This window comes from Dasypus novemcinctus, chromosome 3, assembly GCF_030445035.2.
Source record: "Dasypus novemcinctus isolate mDasNov1 chromosome 3, mDasNov1.1.hap2, whole genome shotgun sequence".
NCBI classification, from domain to species: Eukaryota; Metazoa; Chordata; class Mammalia; order Cingulata; family Dasypodidae; genus Dasypus; species Dasypus novemcinctus.
The window spans coordinates 123,393,788-123,411,554 of NC_080675.1; the positions used below are offsets into that span (position 1 = coordinate 123,393,788).

Sequence of the window (17,767 nt, forward strand, 5' to 3'; positions counted from 1 at the left end):
AGATAGTGGCTTCCTGATTTCTCAAATGTAAAGTTTGCCATAAATCTTCTATCTCATTGTTTTATCCATTGAATAGTATTACTTTTGAATCAGTTTTATTAAGGATTGCAAAATTACGTTTTTCCAATTTTATTAATTCTCATTTATTTATTAGCTAGAAGGCATCTGTAAAAATAAAGTTTTCCAATATCAGGTAGGGCTATCTGGTTACTCTGAAATGCAACTATTTTAGGAAGGACAGGGTAAGTCCTTAAGTCTTTCCTTTCAATTGCCATTCCCATGCAGGGTGGCACTCCTGTGTGGGATGGCATTCATGCGTGGGTCAGCACTTTGTGTGGGCCAGCTTGCCCTCATCAGGAGGCCCTGGGCATCAAACCCTGGACCTGCTATCTTGTTGACGGGAGCCCGATTGCTTGAGCCACATCCATTTCCTGTCATTATTCTTTTTTTTTTCAATTTTTCAATTTTTATTTTTAAAGAAGCTTTAGATTCCATAAATGTTATGTCAAAAATATAGAGTATTCCCATATACCTCACCCCTCCCCCTCCCACAGTTGCCCACATTAACAACGTCTTCATTAGTGGTACATTTGTTACACTTGATGAACACATATTGAAGCATTGTTAGTGAACATGTACATTTACATGTTTACAATATAGTTTACACGTTGCTCTACACAATTTTATAGGTTTCGACAAAATGTATAATGGCCTGTATCCATTATTACAGTGTCATGCAGGACAATTCCAATGTCCCAAAAATGCCTGCATGTTATACTTATTCTTCCCTCTCCTTCCTCTCATTATTATTTGATAGTTTACTTGCTTTCAGATACTTCAAGATATTCCAGTCTTTCCTTGTACATTTCCTTATGACAATGGAGCCACCTCTCTAAGCTCTTTAAGCTGAGTTGTCATTATGGGTTTTCATTTTTAGGAAAGTTTCTATTGTCCTCTTTTGAGCTCATTCTATATATGAAGGACATAATTGCCAACAGGAAAAATTGTGCCCACAAATAATGTTTCATAAAAAAAGTATGAAATTTCTTAGAAGGTCTCTTCTCTTCCACCATTGCTATTTCCCCACACAACTTCTAATTTTTTAAAAATGCCATTTTCATTGAGGAAAAGCAGGATAAATGATTGGTTCGTTCTTTCATTTTCAGAAAGTTTTCAAATTGTCTGTTTTTTAAAATAAGGAGTTAGTGCCCCCATTTCTTCTAGGACCATTCAGTTAGGCTTTCTGTCTTCTTTTTTTCCCTTGTGCCAATCCTTCCATTCCTTCCATCTCTTCTTTCTTTTCTTCCTTCTTCTTGTATGTCCTTTCTTTTTCTTTTGGTATTTTTATGAACACATGGTTTTTTACATCGTCAATGTATTTAATAAATTGTAATCATTTTTATTCTTTGATGTTCATATTTCCCATCTTTGATCAATAGGTCTCTTCATATTGACTTTTGAGTCCTTTTGACATAGCTCCATTAGTTTTTTCTTTTTTTTTAATTATTTATTTCCCTCCCCGCCCTTGTGGCTTACTTGTTATCTTTTGTCTGTGTCCATTCACTGTGTGTTCTTCTGTGATTTTTTTTTTAAACTTGCCTCCCTTTTTTGTTGCGTCCCCTTGCTGAGTTGGCTTTCTGCAGTGCTTGCAGGCTGGTGGCCCTCTGTGGTGTGCGGGCAAGCCTGCCTTCACAAGGAAGCCCCGGGACACAAACCCAGGGCTTCCCTTATGGTAGACAGGAGCCCAACTGATTGAAACACAGCCACTTCCCTCCATTAGTTTTTGAGAGTTACCTAACTTTGTTACAAAAATTTTAGAAACTACTTCTAAAAGTCTGTTTTTCCCTTCTTACTCCCATCTTCTATGCTTATTAAGAGACGTTGGGAAACGGACTTGGCCCAATGGATAGGGCGTCTGCCTACCACATGGGAGGTCGGTGGTTCAAACCCCGGGCCTCCTTGACCCACGTGGAGCTGACCCATGCACAGTACTGATGCGCGCAAGGAGTCCCGTGCCATGAAGTGGTGTCCCCTGCATAGGGGAGCCCCACGCACAAGGAGTATGCCCGTAAGGAGAGCCACCCAGCGTGAAAGAAAGTCCAGCCTGCCCCAAAATGGCGCCACACACACAGAGAGCTGACACAACAAGATAACACAACAAAAAGAAACACAGATTCCCAGTGCTGCTGATAAGGATGGAAGCGGTCACAGAAGAACACACAGCGAATGGACACAGAAAGCAGACAGCTGGGGGGGGGCGGTAAGGGAAGAGAAAAAAGAGAGACGTTTATAGCTTTTAGCCCTTTATAAACATATTAATTTAAATATTTAAATATCCTTTTCCTTTGAACAATAGGATATCGCCCACCACCATTCTCAGAAAAGTTCTTCCTAGTAGTAATTGAAAAGGACAGCAATAACTGCTCTATTCTTCATATGTGGCACCTTCATCTTAAATCTGTCCAAGCATGTTTAGGTAAGTAATTGTTTCAGCTTCATACATAGATGATTTCAATTTTTTTTTTTTTTTAATTTTTAATTTTTAAGAGGTACCAGGGGTTGAAGCCGGGACCTCATATATACTGAGCTACATCTGTTCCGCAATAAGACTTGGCTTTTTTGTTTGTTTTTAGGAGGCATTGGGACCTCATGCATGGGAAGCAGGTGCTCAACCACGTGAACCATATCTGCTACCCTCAAATAAATTCATTTTATTGAATATGCTTTAGGCTGGTTAATTCTTTAAAATGAAGATCCAGTAAACTCTAAATTGAGTTGCTGAATTGAAATACATAGATGCCACACTTTTAATCACAGGGTCAGAAAATCAGTAATGAAACAGGCTCACCCTAAAAACAAAGCATTCCATGGGCCTATTGGACAGCTTGAAAAAAAATTAAAGTTAAATTAATTTATTCTTTTCAAATATTGATTGTCTTTTATGGCCCTGTTCTAGGTTCTGGATCTATAAATCAGTTTTGTCCACAGAATTAATGTATTAGTCAGCCAAAGGGTTGCTGATGCAAAATACCAGAAATTGGTTGGTTTTTATAAAGGGTGTTTATTTTAGAGTAGGAGCTTACAGATACCAGGCCAGAAAGCATAAGTTACTTCCCTCACCAAAGTCCATTTTCACATGTTGGAACAAGATGGCTGCTGACATCTGGGAGGGTTCAGGCTTCCTGGGTTCCTCTCGGCTCAGCTCCTTTTTCTCTACAAGGTCAGCTGTAGACTATGAGGCTCTCTAGGCTTTGCCTCACTCTACAAGGTCAGCTGTAGATTCTCAGGCGAATGGCTCTGTCTCTTTCCCTGGCTCTAAGGAGCCGTCTCTATTCCTCTGTGTTCTTATTTGGCTCAGGTCCTCTCTTCCCAGGGCTTGTGTGTTTCCTCTGTGAGCTCACTTCCTGGGGCTCCATCTTAACACTTCAGCATCAAACTCCAACATCAAAACTCCAACATCAAAAACCTTCAACTCTGTCCTTTGCCATTCCTTTTATCTGTGAGTCTCCACCTACTAAGGGACTCATTGTCCTAATGATGTGGCCCAATCCAAGCCCTAATCATAACTCAATCGTGCCCAGGTAGAGACCAGATTACAAACATAATCCAATATCTATTTTTGGAATTCATAACCATATTAAACTGCTACAATTAATATTGTAATTTTCTGTTGATTCATATATTCTTCTACCTGATATGCTAAACATCAGCTTTAGCATTATTAAGAAAAACAAATTTACTGTTTAGTAAATTATGATCAAGCTTATAAACACTGTTTTTGTAGAATACCTCTTAGTATCTCTTAGCAAATCATACAATCTATAGTATGAAGAAAGAAATTGATAATGGATTTTTAAAATGAACTTTTACTTTATGAGAGACAGTTGTTTAAATGAACTACACAGATAACCAGATCAAACTGCATCTACTTTAAACTAGTTAATTCATAAAATATTTAGATTTGTAATTTCTGATAATTATATAATTTAACATACTTTATATACAGAAAACTTTTAATATTGTGAACTAACAATATGTGTTTTTTCTGTTCCTTTTGTATTTTTATATTATTATATAACTGGATAGCAGAAGTTCTAACTGCTCCATTTACTGGCATTAGAAAAGCCAAATGATATGGTCTTTATTTGTGCTGAGTGGTGCCTGATCTTCTAGAGGTAGCAGGAATCCAAAAATTATTTTAAAGTCTTTGAGGTTGATTCTTGACATTATATTGTTTCACAACAATATAAGAGTAGAGAGATTAAAAAAACCCAGCTTTTTAAGAAAGAGAATTCTTACCTACCAGAGTGTAGTGTTTCTAGAGTTTGACACAAAGCCAGGAATGACTCTGAAGAGATTTCTAGAGGAAGCACAGATCTTTGTGGAAGTACAGATTAAGAATCGTATGATCCCTCTGCCCTCACTAATAATGAGGACTGTGTCCCATTGCTGTTTTAAAGCCAAGGCTATTGTAGAGTTGCTTGCTTACCTTATTTCTGACAGTGCAGAAGATTATAAACGGCCAGATACAGTAGGGGCAAATAAATAATAGGCTTCTTCAACTATGACAGAAAATACCTATCTTTTGGTCTTGACATTCACAACAGATTTAATTTAGTGTATATAGCCAGTCACAGCTAAGAACACTTGAATTTATCAGGGGCAGAGGATGAAGTGATAGGCTTATATTTAGATGGGGAAGGGAACTTAATACATGTTAAGTATATTCTGTGTTCCAGGCACCAAAAATTGGTGCTTTGTATATGTTGGAAAGATATCATCCCTGGTTTACTAAATGAAATAACTTTAACCAAATCCCATATTTAGTTTGTTGCAGAACCAAGGTTCAAAATGAGGCTTTTCTGGCTTGAAAGTCTCTGCTTGTTTTTCTCTTATTTTTTTTTCTTAGGCTGATGTATATATTATAAAACTGTCTGGTTTAGAAGAAGATAAATTATATAGTTGAATTTTATTTTGTAAATAAGAAAATAGCCAGAGATGGTGAAGCACCTTACTTAGTCAAATGCATCTAGTTAGAGCCAGGTTTAGGAATTCTATCTTCAAGTTTGTCATCTGATTTCACTGTAACGAAAATGTTTTCACATTTATTATTGAGTCACCTGCCATTATAAAATAGATTGACGTGTTTAGCATTCACTGGTGGCAAAAAGGGATTATTCTTTCACAGGCATTCTGATGCTCCTTGGGATGTACAGAGCAACAAAGCATCATTCCTGCCCTTGATAAATTCAGAGTGTAATGAATAAATACAACGCAGTGTACCTCTCACGTGTAAAGGGGGCACAGATAACTAAGTCTCCAAGGAGATTTACATTTTACCCTTATATGAAAGCTGTTAACTCTTTGGAAGAAGATCAGGGTTAATATGCCCTACAAAACCAGTCAAATAATACTCTCTTAAATTTATTTAGAACTTTCACTTTTTATATTTTTTGGTGAAATCATTATCTCATTTGAGCACTTGATAGTTAAGAGGCTGGTATTGTAGTGTCTTCTTTGCCTCTGGCTAATTCTTTGACCTCAGAAAAATCATTAAATTCTCCACATTTAAATGTCTTTATCTTTTACTTGAGGCAGTAAATGGTAATTTCTCAAAGTCTGATTCATGAGCCATCTGTTTCAGAACCACCTGGGCTACAGATTAAAAATTCAGATTTCTGGGATCTACCCCAAATGTCCTGAATCAGTATCTCTGTGATTAGTTTCAGGAAACTGCTTGTTAATATGTTCCCTGAGATTTGGATGTGCTTTAAATGTCGAGAACACTGGATTAGATGATCTTAAGGTTTTTTCCTAGCTCTTACATATTGTGGCTCTTCCCTGACTGCATGCCTATGATCCCTAGGAAAGAGTAAAAGAGTGAAAACAAAAAAGAACAAAAAGGGTTGATCTTGTCTCCAAAATATTTTGTATTTTATGTAAAATATTCTAGCTCCTGTGTACAGTGGTGATAGTAACACATTTCAAAATTTATTTTCAAAGCTAAGGCTACAGAAGGTGTTTCATCAGAGAGTTTACTTTCAGTCCCTGGACAGAAGCATGTAGATTCTTCTCCAGAAATCTCTCCTCGTGTGAGCCCCATGCCACATTCTTCATCAATTGCCAACCTTCAAACTGCTAGTAAACTTATTCTGAGTTCTAGACTGGTGTATAGCCAACCCCTCGATCTTCCAGAAGGAGTTGAAGTAATAAGAGCAACGCCTTCAGCAGGTAAGACTTTAAGACTGGGTAATTGTAGCTGAGAGTAATCTTTAGTGGATTAAATGGATGAGCTCTTTTTCAATATGTTCTATGTTGACATTGAAACAAAGATTTATAGTAATAGGGCATCTGTTCAGAAACGTCTTTGTTAGAAACAATGACCTGTGATAAATGTAATCAGCTTGACTATGCTGATAGAAATATTGGTGTAAATATTTTGATATGCGATTTCTTGCCTAAACTTTGATTTTCTATACAAAGAAATACCTTGTTAGTAAAGTGGCAAAGAATAAATATGTCGGGAAGTGGACGTGGTTCAGCTGATAGAACGTCCATGTACCATATGGAGGGTCCACGGTTCAATCTTCAGGGCCTCCTGACCCATGTGGTAACTGGCCCACACACAGTGTTGCACGCAAGGAGTGCTGTACCAGAGAGGGATGACCCTGCGTAGGGGTGCCCCATGCACAAGGAGTGCCCCCTGCAAGGAAAGCCGCCCCACATGAAAAAAGCTCAGCCTGCCCAGGAGTGGCACCCCACACATGGAGAGCTGATGCAGCAAGATGACACAACAAAAAAGAAATACTGTTTCCCAGTGCAGCCTGACAATACAAGCAGACGCAGAAGAACACACAGTGAGTGGACACAGAGAGCAGACATCGGGGGGAAGGGGAGAGAAATAAATAAAAATCTAAACAAAACAAAACAAAACAAAAGAATAAATATATTTTGAATCATTGAACATTTATCCCCCCAAGTTAGGGCTTTTCATCCACATTGTGTTCATTATGTCTCACAGTGATTGGCAGATACTTTGGGGAAAATATTTTAGCTTAGATGGCCTGAAATGATACTGACTTTGGTAAGTTGAAGAACATAGTTTGAAGGGCAGGACTGGAAGCTATATTTAAAATGATCTGTCACTTGTGGAATTCTAACTGGGGCTTTCTAGTATAGTATTTTTGGGGAACAAAAGTTGGGACTTTAAGACCATTCTAGTTATTAGTAAATGGTCTGAGTATGGGGATTTTCTTATTCATTTTTAAGACAGGTTTGAATTCAGAGTTGGAAGGATAACACTGAAAAGCGTTTACTCTAGGCTTTTATGGCAGGTCCCTATCTAGACCAGTTTCTGAAACTTTCAAAATTTGGAAGGTATGGGATAAACTCAAGTTTAGGTGATAAATTACATTTTTTATTAGACTTATAAAATGTTTCAAATGTCTTATTTGACAGTAATAATCCAAGGGAAGTGTCATGATCCCTATATGTAGCTGGAATAGGCTCAATGTTTAAATGACCTTCCCACTGTTAATGAAGTTACTAATGGATTGGAACTTGAATCCTTTCTGACCCTAAATCTTTTTTTTTTAAGATTTATTTTTTCAATTTATTCCTACCCCCCACCCCCGTTGCTGTCTCTGTGTCCACTTGCTGTGTGTTCTTCTGTGTCCACTTGCACCCTCAGTGGCACTGGGAAACTGCATCGCTTTTTTGTTGCGTCATCTTGCTGTGTCAGCTCTCCGTGTGTGCGGCGCCACTCCTGGGCAGGCTGTGCTTTTTTTTCACGCAGGGCAGCTCTCCTTGCAGGGCGCACTCCTTGCGCTTGGGGCACCCTCATGCGGGGGTGCCCCTTTGTGGCACGGCACTCCTTGTGTGCAACAGCTCTGCGCGTGGGCCAGCTCACCACATGTCTGACCCTAAATCTTATTCACTCTTACCTCTTCATTTTAAAGTTTGACAGTAGATGGATGGTGTTAGTATTTGGCTGGTAGGAATATGACAGTTCTAGTTCACCTAAGGAAAAATGATTTACACCTGGTAAAACGGGCAATCTCTAGGAATCTGTTTAGCTGCCTGAAACTTTTTTTTTCACTTTAAAAACAATTTATTGAACATGAACATACCTAAATAATAAATGTATAGTAAAAGTGTGAACTTATAAAGCAAACATGCATAACATCATACAGGGCACCCAAACATCACCCCACCACAAATACCTTGCATTTTTGTGAAACATTGTAACAAATTATGGAAGAGCATCATCACAGTATCACTACTAACTATAGTTCTTATCTTACATTTGGTGTATTTTTCTCCCAACCCACCCTATTATTATTTTTTAAATATATTTTTACTTGAAAAGTTGTTAACTTAGAAAACAATCATGCACTTGTGTGGTATTCCCGTAAAACACCACCTGTACACTACATTGTTGTGGAACGTTTGTTACAGATTATAAAATAATATCATCAGACTATTACCACTAACTGTGATCCGTGGGGTACACTTGGTATATTTTTTCCATACTCCCCTATTATTAACACAGTACATCTTTGGCATTGATACAAGACTTACAGTATTACTGTTAACTCTAGTACATAAGTTGCACTAATTGTATTTTTCCCATGATTCTCCACATTCTTACCACCTTGCAAAAGTGACATGCATTTGTTCTAGTTCATAGAAGGACATTCTTGTATTAGTACTATTAAGCACAATTGTCATCCACCTCTGGGTTCACTATGTTATTCAGTCTCTAGATTATTCTCTAACTTTACTTCAACTGACATTTACATCCCTAGACTACCTTTTTCAGCCACAATCCCTTTATAAACCTTTGTGTTACTTCTCCTTACTATAATGTGTTACCATCAACTCTTTGTCTGAAACATTTGGATGATAGGGGTAGATATGGGATCTGGATTGTTTGAGGACAGGATAGGGACATTTGAAAAGCAAGTTGAAATGACTAAGAATCTATAATAAAAGTGATGAGAGATAAAGACTGAAAGTCCAGTGAGAAAGGTTGTAGTGAAGGCATATATAAATTATGACAGATAATGGATTTATAGACTGAAGGCTGGTTATTGTTTTTGAATTTTAGTTTAATTGAATGTTTGTCTCAATTACTAAAAGCAGATTAAGTTTATTGATTCTTAAGATTATTATTGCCAATTTTGATTTCTCTACTGGGCTATTCAAGACTTCGATACATAGCTTGGCCAAAGAAGATTTAATGCAGGAAAGATAGCAGGACACTAGTTAGGAGGGGACTGTAGAGTTATCCTGAAGCTCGTAGTGGCTTTGAATTCATCATATTCTAGAATTTGATTATTAGCATATTATATTGTGGTTACATAATTATTGCTATCTGTTTTATCTTTTTAAAGGTCATCTGAGTTCCTCTTCAATTTATCCAGTGTGCCTTGCACCTTATTTAGTGGTTACAACTTGTTCTGACAATAAAGTACGCTTCTGGAAATGTAGTATGGAAACCAACCCACAATGTAAAAGTGATGGGAAAGAGGCTTATCATTGGAAAAGATGGCCCTTGATGAATGATGAAGGAGAAGATAATAGCAGTACAGTGATCATTGTGGGAAGACCAGTTGCTGTTAGCTGTTCATACACAGGTCGCCTTGCTGTAGCTTACAAGCAACCTATCCACCATAATGGTTTTGTTTCTAAAGAATTTTCCATGCATGTTTGTATATTTGAATGTGAATCTACAGGAGGGTCAGAATGGGTTTTAGAACAAACAATTCATCTCGATGATCTGGTTAAAGTTGGGAGTGTACTTGATTCAAGGGTCAGTGTTGACAGTAATCTGTTTGTATACAGCAAATCGGATGCATTTTTAAGCAAGGATAGATACCTTATTCCAAATATCAAACATTTAGTACATTTGGACTGGGTATCAAAAGAAGATGGCTCCCACATACTTACAGTGGGGGTTGGTGCTAATATCTTCATGTATGGGCGGCTTTCAGGAATCGTGACTGAGCAAACAAACAGTAAGGATGGGGTAGCTGTCATTACTTTACCACTAGGTGGTAGTATCAAGCAAGGAGTGAGGTCAAGATGGGTTCTTCTTAGATCTATAGACTTGGTGTCTTCTGTTGATGGTACACCCTCACTGCCTGTTTCCCTCTCTTGGGTAAGAGATGGGATATTGGTGGTGGGAATGGACTGTGAAATGCATGTATATGCACAGTGGAAGCATGCTGTCAAATTTGGAGACATTGAAGCTGATAGTTCTGATGCAGAAGAGACAGCAATACAAGACCATTCTGTCTTTAAATCTAATATGATGGCAAGAAAAAGTATTGTTGAAGGAACAGCGATGGCTGATGATGTTTTTTGTTCACCAACTGTAGTCCAAGATGGTGGCTTATTTGAGGCTGCACATGTGCTTTCCCCCACTCTCCCACAATACCATCCAACTCAACTGTTAGAATTGATGGATTTAGGGAAAGTTCGACGGGCTAAAGCTATTCTCTCTCATTTAGTAAAATGTATTGCAGGTGAAGTTGCAATAGTTAGAGATGCTGATGCTGGAGAAGGAACCAGGCGACACCTTTCCCGAACTATTAGTGTAAGTGGCAGTACAGCAAAGGACACAGTCACCATAGGAAAAGATGGTACTCGAGATTATACTGAGATAGATTCTATTCCTCCTCTACCACTATATGCATTGCTTGCTGCAGATCAAGATACAACCTACAGAGTTTCAGAAGAAAGTACAAAAATACCACAAAGCTATGAAGACCATGCTAAAAGTCAATCAGAAGATCAATATTCAGAGCTGTTTCAAATCCAGGATATAACAACAGATGATATTGATTTAGAACCAGAAAAGAGAGAAAGCAAATCTAAAGTAATAAATCTTTCTCAATATGGACCAGCTTATTTTGGTCAAGAACATGCTAGGGTACTATCAAGTCATCTTATGCACTCAAGTCTACCAGGCCTTACCCGTTTAGAGCAGATGTTCCTTGTGGCTTTGGCTGATACGGTTGCTACCACCAGTACTGAGCTTGATGAAAACAGAGATAAGTGTTACTCAGGTAAATATTCTCACTAAAATTTATAAAGTTATCATTAATAGAAATATTTGTATTATCTGTATAATGACAAGTATTGAATTGCAGTTTCCCCCTCAGACCTTAAGGGAAAAGTTCTTCCTAATAGACAGTGACCATTGTTACTACACGTATTTGCAAAAGAGAGGGCAGTTGAGGTTGGCTGTGACTTAATGTGATCTCATGGATTTGTGATATCTGCATGTATTTTCACCTGAGACATGAGGCTTGTAGGGACCTCATACATACAATTTTTTCATCTTCCCATTTCTAGATAGAATTTTTTTTTACCAATGTCTAATTTTCTCCAAAAAGTCTCTTGAGAAAGAGGTTTTCATACATTCTCTGCCTTGCCTAATTCATTCTGCCTCCTGTAACTAAATTCCATTCTCTTTTAAGTAGATAGTTGAAGATAATGACGTCAATTGTTAAGAATGGGATTAGCAAAGGAAGTCAGAATTATTTCTCATTCATTTATCAATCCAGTTAATATTGTGGAATTAAGAACAATTGCTATGTGCCAAGAACTTTATGTACTTTATCATATTTAATTATCACAACATTTTTCTAATATATAGCTATTATTATATCTAATTTTATAGATAAAGACTGCACCTCAGGAAATTATATGGCTCATCTAAGATCACATAATATTGCATAGCAGAACTGGTATTCATTCATGTATAAATCCTTGCCTCCAAATCTGTGTTCTTTTTACCTGTTTGACAAGATTTCCAAATCTGGAGGAAAAAAAGACCATTCCTCAGAGCCACCTGGAATATATCTCTTCATATAGGTCTATACCCTTGTAATATATCCTTAAAGCTTTTTCTTCTGTACCTTAAAATAACTAGAGATATAAAGGATTTTGCTTATGACCTATTTTCTAACCATGTTAATTAAAAAAAAACTGGTCATTATGAGGTTGTTTGCATTAGAGCAACATTCTGCCCCAGAATAGCCTTAATTAAGCCTTTATTGCATACTGTATCTCTCTATCAGGTAGACATTGCACATCCTTGAAAAATAGGTTAAAGTTTCTGATACCAAATTATATAATTGGCAAGGCAATATAAAAATAGTTTATCCTGGCTAAATGGGCATTCATAAAGTAGATAAGGCAGGGATGAATGTCTCTATTTCAGGGTGGGAAATTTAAACTCAAAGATTAAATGAGTTGCACGTCACAGGAAATGAATTCTCAGTAAATGGATTCTTTCAGTCGTTCAGATGAGACAACTTGGAGGCATTCTTTTTGTTTTTAATGTATTTTTAATTTATTTTTAAAAGATATATAGATTACATAAAATGTTACATTAAAAAAATATAGGGGATTCCCATATGCCCCACTTCCCACACCTTAGAGGTGTTCTTGACTTTTGCCTTCTCTCATATACCATATCCAGGCCACTGGCAAATCCTGTCATTTCTTGGTACGCATTTGATATCCAGAATCCAAACATTTCTCATCATCTCTACTGCTGCTGCTCATCCAAGGCACTGTCACCTCCCACCTAATGTATTGCTAAAATCCTCTAACTGCTTTTATTCTTGTTACGCCAGTTTGTTCTTCACCTAGTAGCCAATGATTCTTTTAAAACAAAATCACGTTAAGTCTGCTTTTTCGCTCAACATACCAGTGGCTTCCCAACTCACTTTAGAATAAAAGCCAAAATCCTGACAGTGGTTTACAATGCCCTATATGTTCTGTACTCACTTCCACTCTACTACACTGGTCCTCATAATGCCCCCCAAACACACGTAAGCACACTTCTGTCTCACGGTCTTTACACTTACTGTTTACTCTGTGTAGAATACATTTCTTCCGGATTTGTGCATGGCTCATTACCTTTTCTCTTCAGATTCCTGCTGAAATGTCATCCTATTGGAGAGTTCTTCCCTGGCCTCCCTAGCATTCTCTTATCTCCCAGTCCTCCTTTATTTTTGTCCAGAGCTTTAATTTCCACTAGACATATGTTTATTATTATTGCTTGTCTCCACCTCCTAAAATGTAAGCTCCATGAGAGTAAGGACTTTGCCTTTTTTATTGCCATATCCCCAGTACCTAAAACATGCCTCACATGTATTTGATACTTAATTTGTTGAACGAATGAATAATGAATAAATGAACAAATAAAGGTAATGAAAAGCAGAGTTAGAACTTGAACTTTTGCAATTGAAAATTTTTTCATTTTCTTCTGGAAAATATTATTTGATTCAACACTTGTTGGGTGCTTTCTATGTGGCAGTTACTGGTCTAGGTGCTGTCCAGACTTTTGTGTGGCTTTTATCCAGCAGTAGCTATAGTTTTGATTATACTTGCCACACTTTCATACACTTTCATGTTTAGCTTTTGACTAAGGGTAAATTTGTGGAGTTAAGTTTCAATTCAGCATTATTCTATGAAGTTAAGCTTTACAAGGTTAATTAGCTTTATAAAAGCTGACTAGCCTAAGGCCAGGAGAATCAAATCTCAAATATTTATTTATTTCATCTGAGCCTAGAAAATGTTACCTATTTAATTATTTAACAAATGGTTTAACTTTATTTACACAATTCCTGTATTTTGATCTCCTGTGAATTCATGTAGGAAGCATTTTTAATTTTACCTAACTTACTCTAAGTTAATTTATTTTTAACTGGCTTTCAAGCTTTCTTTCCTTTTCATTTATTTTGAGTAAATCTGTGTTATTGTTATCCATTATAATAGTTCATTGTACTTTGCCTGTTCATTTTCATTTGGGAGTTTTAGTAATTCACATTTTCTATAGATATTAAAGTTCTCTTGAATCTAAAATATGTTTTTCAATGATAAAGTCTTATTACTAAATTTAGTGTTTATTTTCTAACTTTTTATTGGTTCATGCTTTTTGTATACCTTTTTCCTTGAACATACATTCTGCTTTAAACCACAGGAAGGGACACATTAGACGAGTGTGGTTTGAGATACTTGTTAGCTATGCGCCTGCACACCTGCCTTTTGACATCACTACCTCCTTTATACCGAGTACAGCTACTTCATCAAGGTATTACACTCTTTGTTTGAACTTTTGCACAACTTTTATTTAGTGTTGAAATGGTGGGAATGTGCATATTTGTGTCTGTTGTATAAATCATTATAGGCATACCTATCATTGACCTAAGATCTTCCTGGTCACATAGCACCCACTTACTGTTTTTCTGTGTATCTTTTAGCTCTGTTTTGTGACTTTTGCTCATCTGGCTCAATGTTTCTCAAACATTGCTCAGTAAAGTAGTGTGTGGTAGCTTAAGGAGTAAATGTGGTATGTCTGTAGTGTGGCTTTCTGATGGCTTTTCTTCAAAATTTATATACATTTTGCTCTAGTTGTTATTTTTTGTGTTTATTATAAACATTATGTTCCATGTTATTTGCCAGCAAGTAAAGCTGATATTTCAGGAAGATCTGCCTTATTAATCCAGTGGTTTGCATACTTATAGCACATTGCCTGATTTGAGACAAGAATTTTTAGCAACCCTCTTACTTATAGATTAAAAAATTGAAAGTATAGAATTTGATGTGAACTGCCCAGGATTACAGACTATTTATTAGTACAGTTGGAATTAGAATCCCAATCCAGTGCTATTTTCATTAGATTTATTTTTCTTTTGAATCCAGGATCTGGGCTCAACCCCATAAAAAGTGCTTTGGTATCATAGGGCCAAAAATACCAGACTTGATTGACTATCATTATTATCCCTGGCACTTACTCTTGCCCTTAACAAAGGTTTTTTGAAAACATGATTTTAAATAGCAATCTAATATTCTGTCATGTGTCTAAACTATATTTCATCTACCAAATCCTTTATTCCTGAAACATTTAAATTTTGCTGGTTTTTTTCCTTATTTGAAAAATCCTTTTAATAAATTATCTTATAACTTTGCATATAAATTTTTAAAAATATTTTTGATTATTTCCTCTTTCTGATTTTCTAGCAGTGGAATTACTGAGTCAAAGGACATGAAAATTCTTAGCTCTTAATAAATATTGCCAAAATGCCCTTCTGAGAGACTGTGCTCATTTACATTCCTAGATGCAATGTTGAAATACTGAACTCAACCCATTGCCAACATTTGATATTACCATTTTAAACAATCTATGCCATTTGGATAGGTTTAAGAAATGGTAACTAAATGTTCTTTTACGTTTTAATTTTAAATGATAGTAATATATTGCTGAGTCATTTAATGACAATCATGTATATTATCTAGGGAGATATAAAACACTTCAACTTTTTAAAGCTTTGTCAAATCCCATTTTCTCTTTGACTATAATTAAACCATTGGAGATGAGAAGTCACTGGGGTTGTAGGTGATGGTCTTGGGAACAGTTTTCAGGGAAAAAGTTAAGTAGCCAGTGTATATATGGAAAGCTAAGAAGAGTAGAGATAAACTGCAAAGAATAGCCTACCGGTGATAGGAAATAAAAATAAGTGCTTATTGGTACAACTGTTTTTTTTCCTTCCCTACATCTTTTTTCATTTCTAATATGAAAGTTTCCAGGTACATTCATTGCTCTCTTAATCTTGCTTTCCAAACCTAATTCATCCGACATGTCTCTGTGCATTTTTGTTTACTCTTACTCATACTCACCAAAAATTTAAATTAATTTCATTTAACGGTATAGAATGTAGTATATTTCATACTATTACTTTGTATGATAAATTTTATATTAGCAGATTTATATATTTTGCATTGACATGTAATAGCAATTTCTAAAACAATGTTAGTTATTTGATGAATTAATTATTTCTTAAGTCAGACCAAAATTTAAACCGATAATTATTCTTTTAGTTTCTGAAAAAGTACAAATTGATGTTTTAAATTTTTTCTACCTTTTTCTAAATTTTTAGTGGAACTGAAGGTTCATTGCATTTATTTCATGATAGAATATCAAACAGAATTGTATAAAAATATTCCAAGGGGAAATTTAAAAGATTTAAGATTATTTTTAAAAATGGTCATAATCATTTTTCCTTTTATACTTTCTAAAAGAATTGTTGTGAAATAGTAATTATTAGAAAAGCTTAAACTACATGTGATGTCTATATAGTAGTTGTTAATGAAAAGAAATTACATGCAGTAATATAGCTGGACTTACAGCTTTGAGAGGCCTGAGTTCTAATGTGACTGAAATTGACCTCAGACATTTCTTTGTTTCTAAGATGGGTTCTTATAGAAGGCTACGTGGACTGGTCTGATTTCTTTCTAAGACTCCTCTGGGTTCGTCCAAACATTCCCATTATCTATCAGCATTCTGTGTGGTTCACTTCCTTCATGTTTCTCTTCACTTTCTCTAACTATTGGAGTATTACCAATAGTTATACTATTAATAAACTCACTTGTATTCTCAAGTGACACTGAAGGTGTCACTAAGCCCATTTTGTCAGTCTTTTATCATGCAAAAAAGAATATTAGGCTGGCTTAAACTACTTTTAATTCAAGGCACTAAAGGCAGAGGAAAGTGCCTCGTGGCTGTCTTACCCCTGATATTCCTTAGAACTTTCATGATGTTTAGAGCTTGCTTTGAAGTAATATTTAGCGCCAGAGCCAGAAGGAAGAATGAGATAGTTTTCAGTACTCAATTCTAAAGGACATGGCCCTCAAGCAAATGGCACTGTGAAACAACACCCAAACATGTGGGCCAAGTGCTTTCACTCTTGATAAGTTGGCCATGTCTACATGTAAAGGTATTACAGTGGCTCAGTATTCAAATATCTTTCTTTCTGATGATTGTTTTAATGTCTATATTTTTGTAGGAAAAATGCAAATATGTTTGAGCAAAAGATAGAGTTTTTAGTTTTGTGTATTTTGTCACTGGTCTTGTATGCAGAAGCTTATAGTATAAAATCCTGAATGGTGACAGACTTCTTTCATTCTTCCTTTCTACTGGAAAATCTTTCCAGAATGAATAAATACCTGACTATGTAGAAAAACTGCTTTTGTCCTTTGTTAATATAGTTCTTGAAGGTTGTTATTTTGTATTTCCAATTTAGGTGTGTCTACATGCCATTTTGCCTGGGCTTTTCATTCTGAAGCTGAGGAAGAACTGATTAATATGATTCCGGCAATTCAGAGAGGGGACCCTCAGTGGTCTGAGTTAAGAGCTATGGGAATAGCTTGGTGGGTTAGGAATATTAACACTCTTCGAAGATGCATTGAAAAGGTAACTTGATTTCATTGGATTGTGACGTTAAAAAAAAAAAAGTCTGTCCTTAAAGGGAAAAAAAAATCTTCCAGAAAAGCAAACTATCTGTATTGAGGAATTAGTTTGTACATTTTGAGGGCCTGACAATTTTTTAAATAAGATTTTTTAGAAAATCCAAAAACTTGACCTTTATAAAATGTCTATGCACTTAGATATCAGTTGTCTTTCACTGTGTATAGTGAATTTATAATATACCTATGGAATAGCAGTATTTTCTGCTATCAGTTGGTTTTGTGTCCTAGTATTAAAAAAATACAATTATCTCAATTTAGAAAATAAACTTAAGTTCTTGTCAGTTATTTACATTACAAAGAAAAAAATTTCTTTTTATATGAAGGATTTCTGCATGTCTAGTTTATTAAATAACAAACTTGCTTTGCATATTTAAAATATTCAATAAAAACAGTTTTGATTTACATGCACTTCAAGAATATTTGTGCCAGCAAGTGAAAC

The 17,767-nt window shown here is 35.9% G+C and overlaps 1 protein-coding gene across 5 annotated transcripts in view; it reads left to right on the forward strand.

The window, feature by feature from the left end:
• DMXL2 (Dmx like 2) overlaps nt 1-17,767 on the forward strand; it is a 214,016-nt gene that overhangs the window by 123,350 nt on the left and 72,899 nt on the right. For all 5 annotated transcript variants that reach the window (XR_011648432.1, XM_058294193.1, XM_058294194.2 and 2 more), the window contains exons 16-20: nt 2,357-2,476; nt 6,004-6,231; nt 9,396-11,072; nt 14,003-14,113; nt 17,103-17,272. Coding sequence is in view for 4 of the 5 variants with exons in the window: in XM_058294193.1 (XP_058150176.1) it covers nt 2,357-2,476; nt 6,004-6,231; nt 9,396-11,072; nt 14,003-14,113; nt 17,103-17,272 (2,306 nt within the window). In the remaining variant the exon portion in view is untranslated. The remainder of the gene's footprint in view (nt 1-2,356; nt 2,477-6,003; nt 6,232-9,395; nt 11,073-14,002; nt 14,114-17,102; nt 17,273-17,767) is intronic.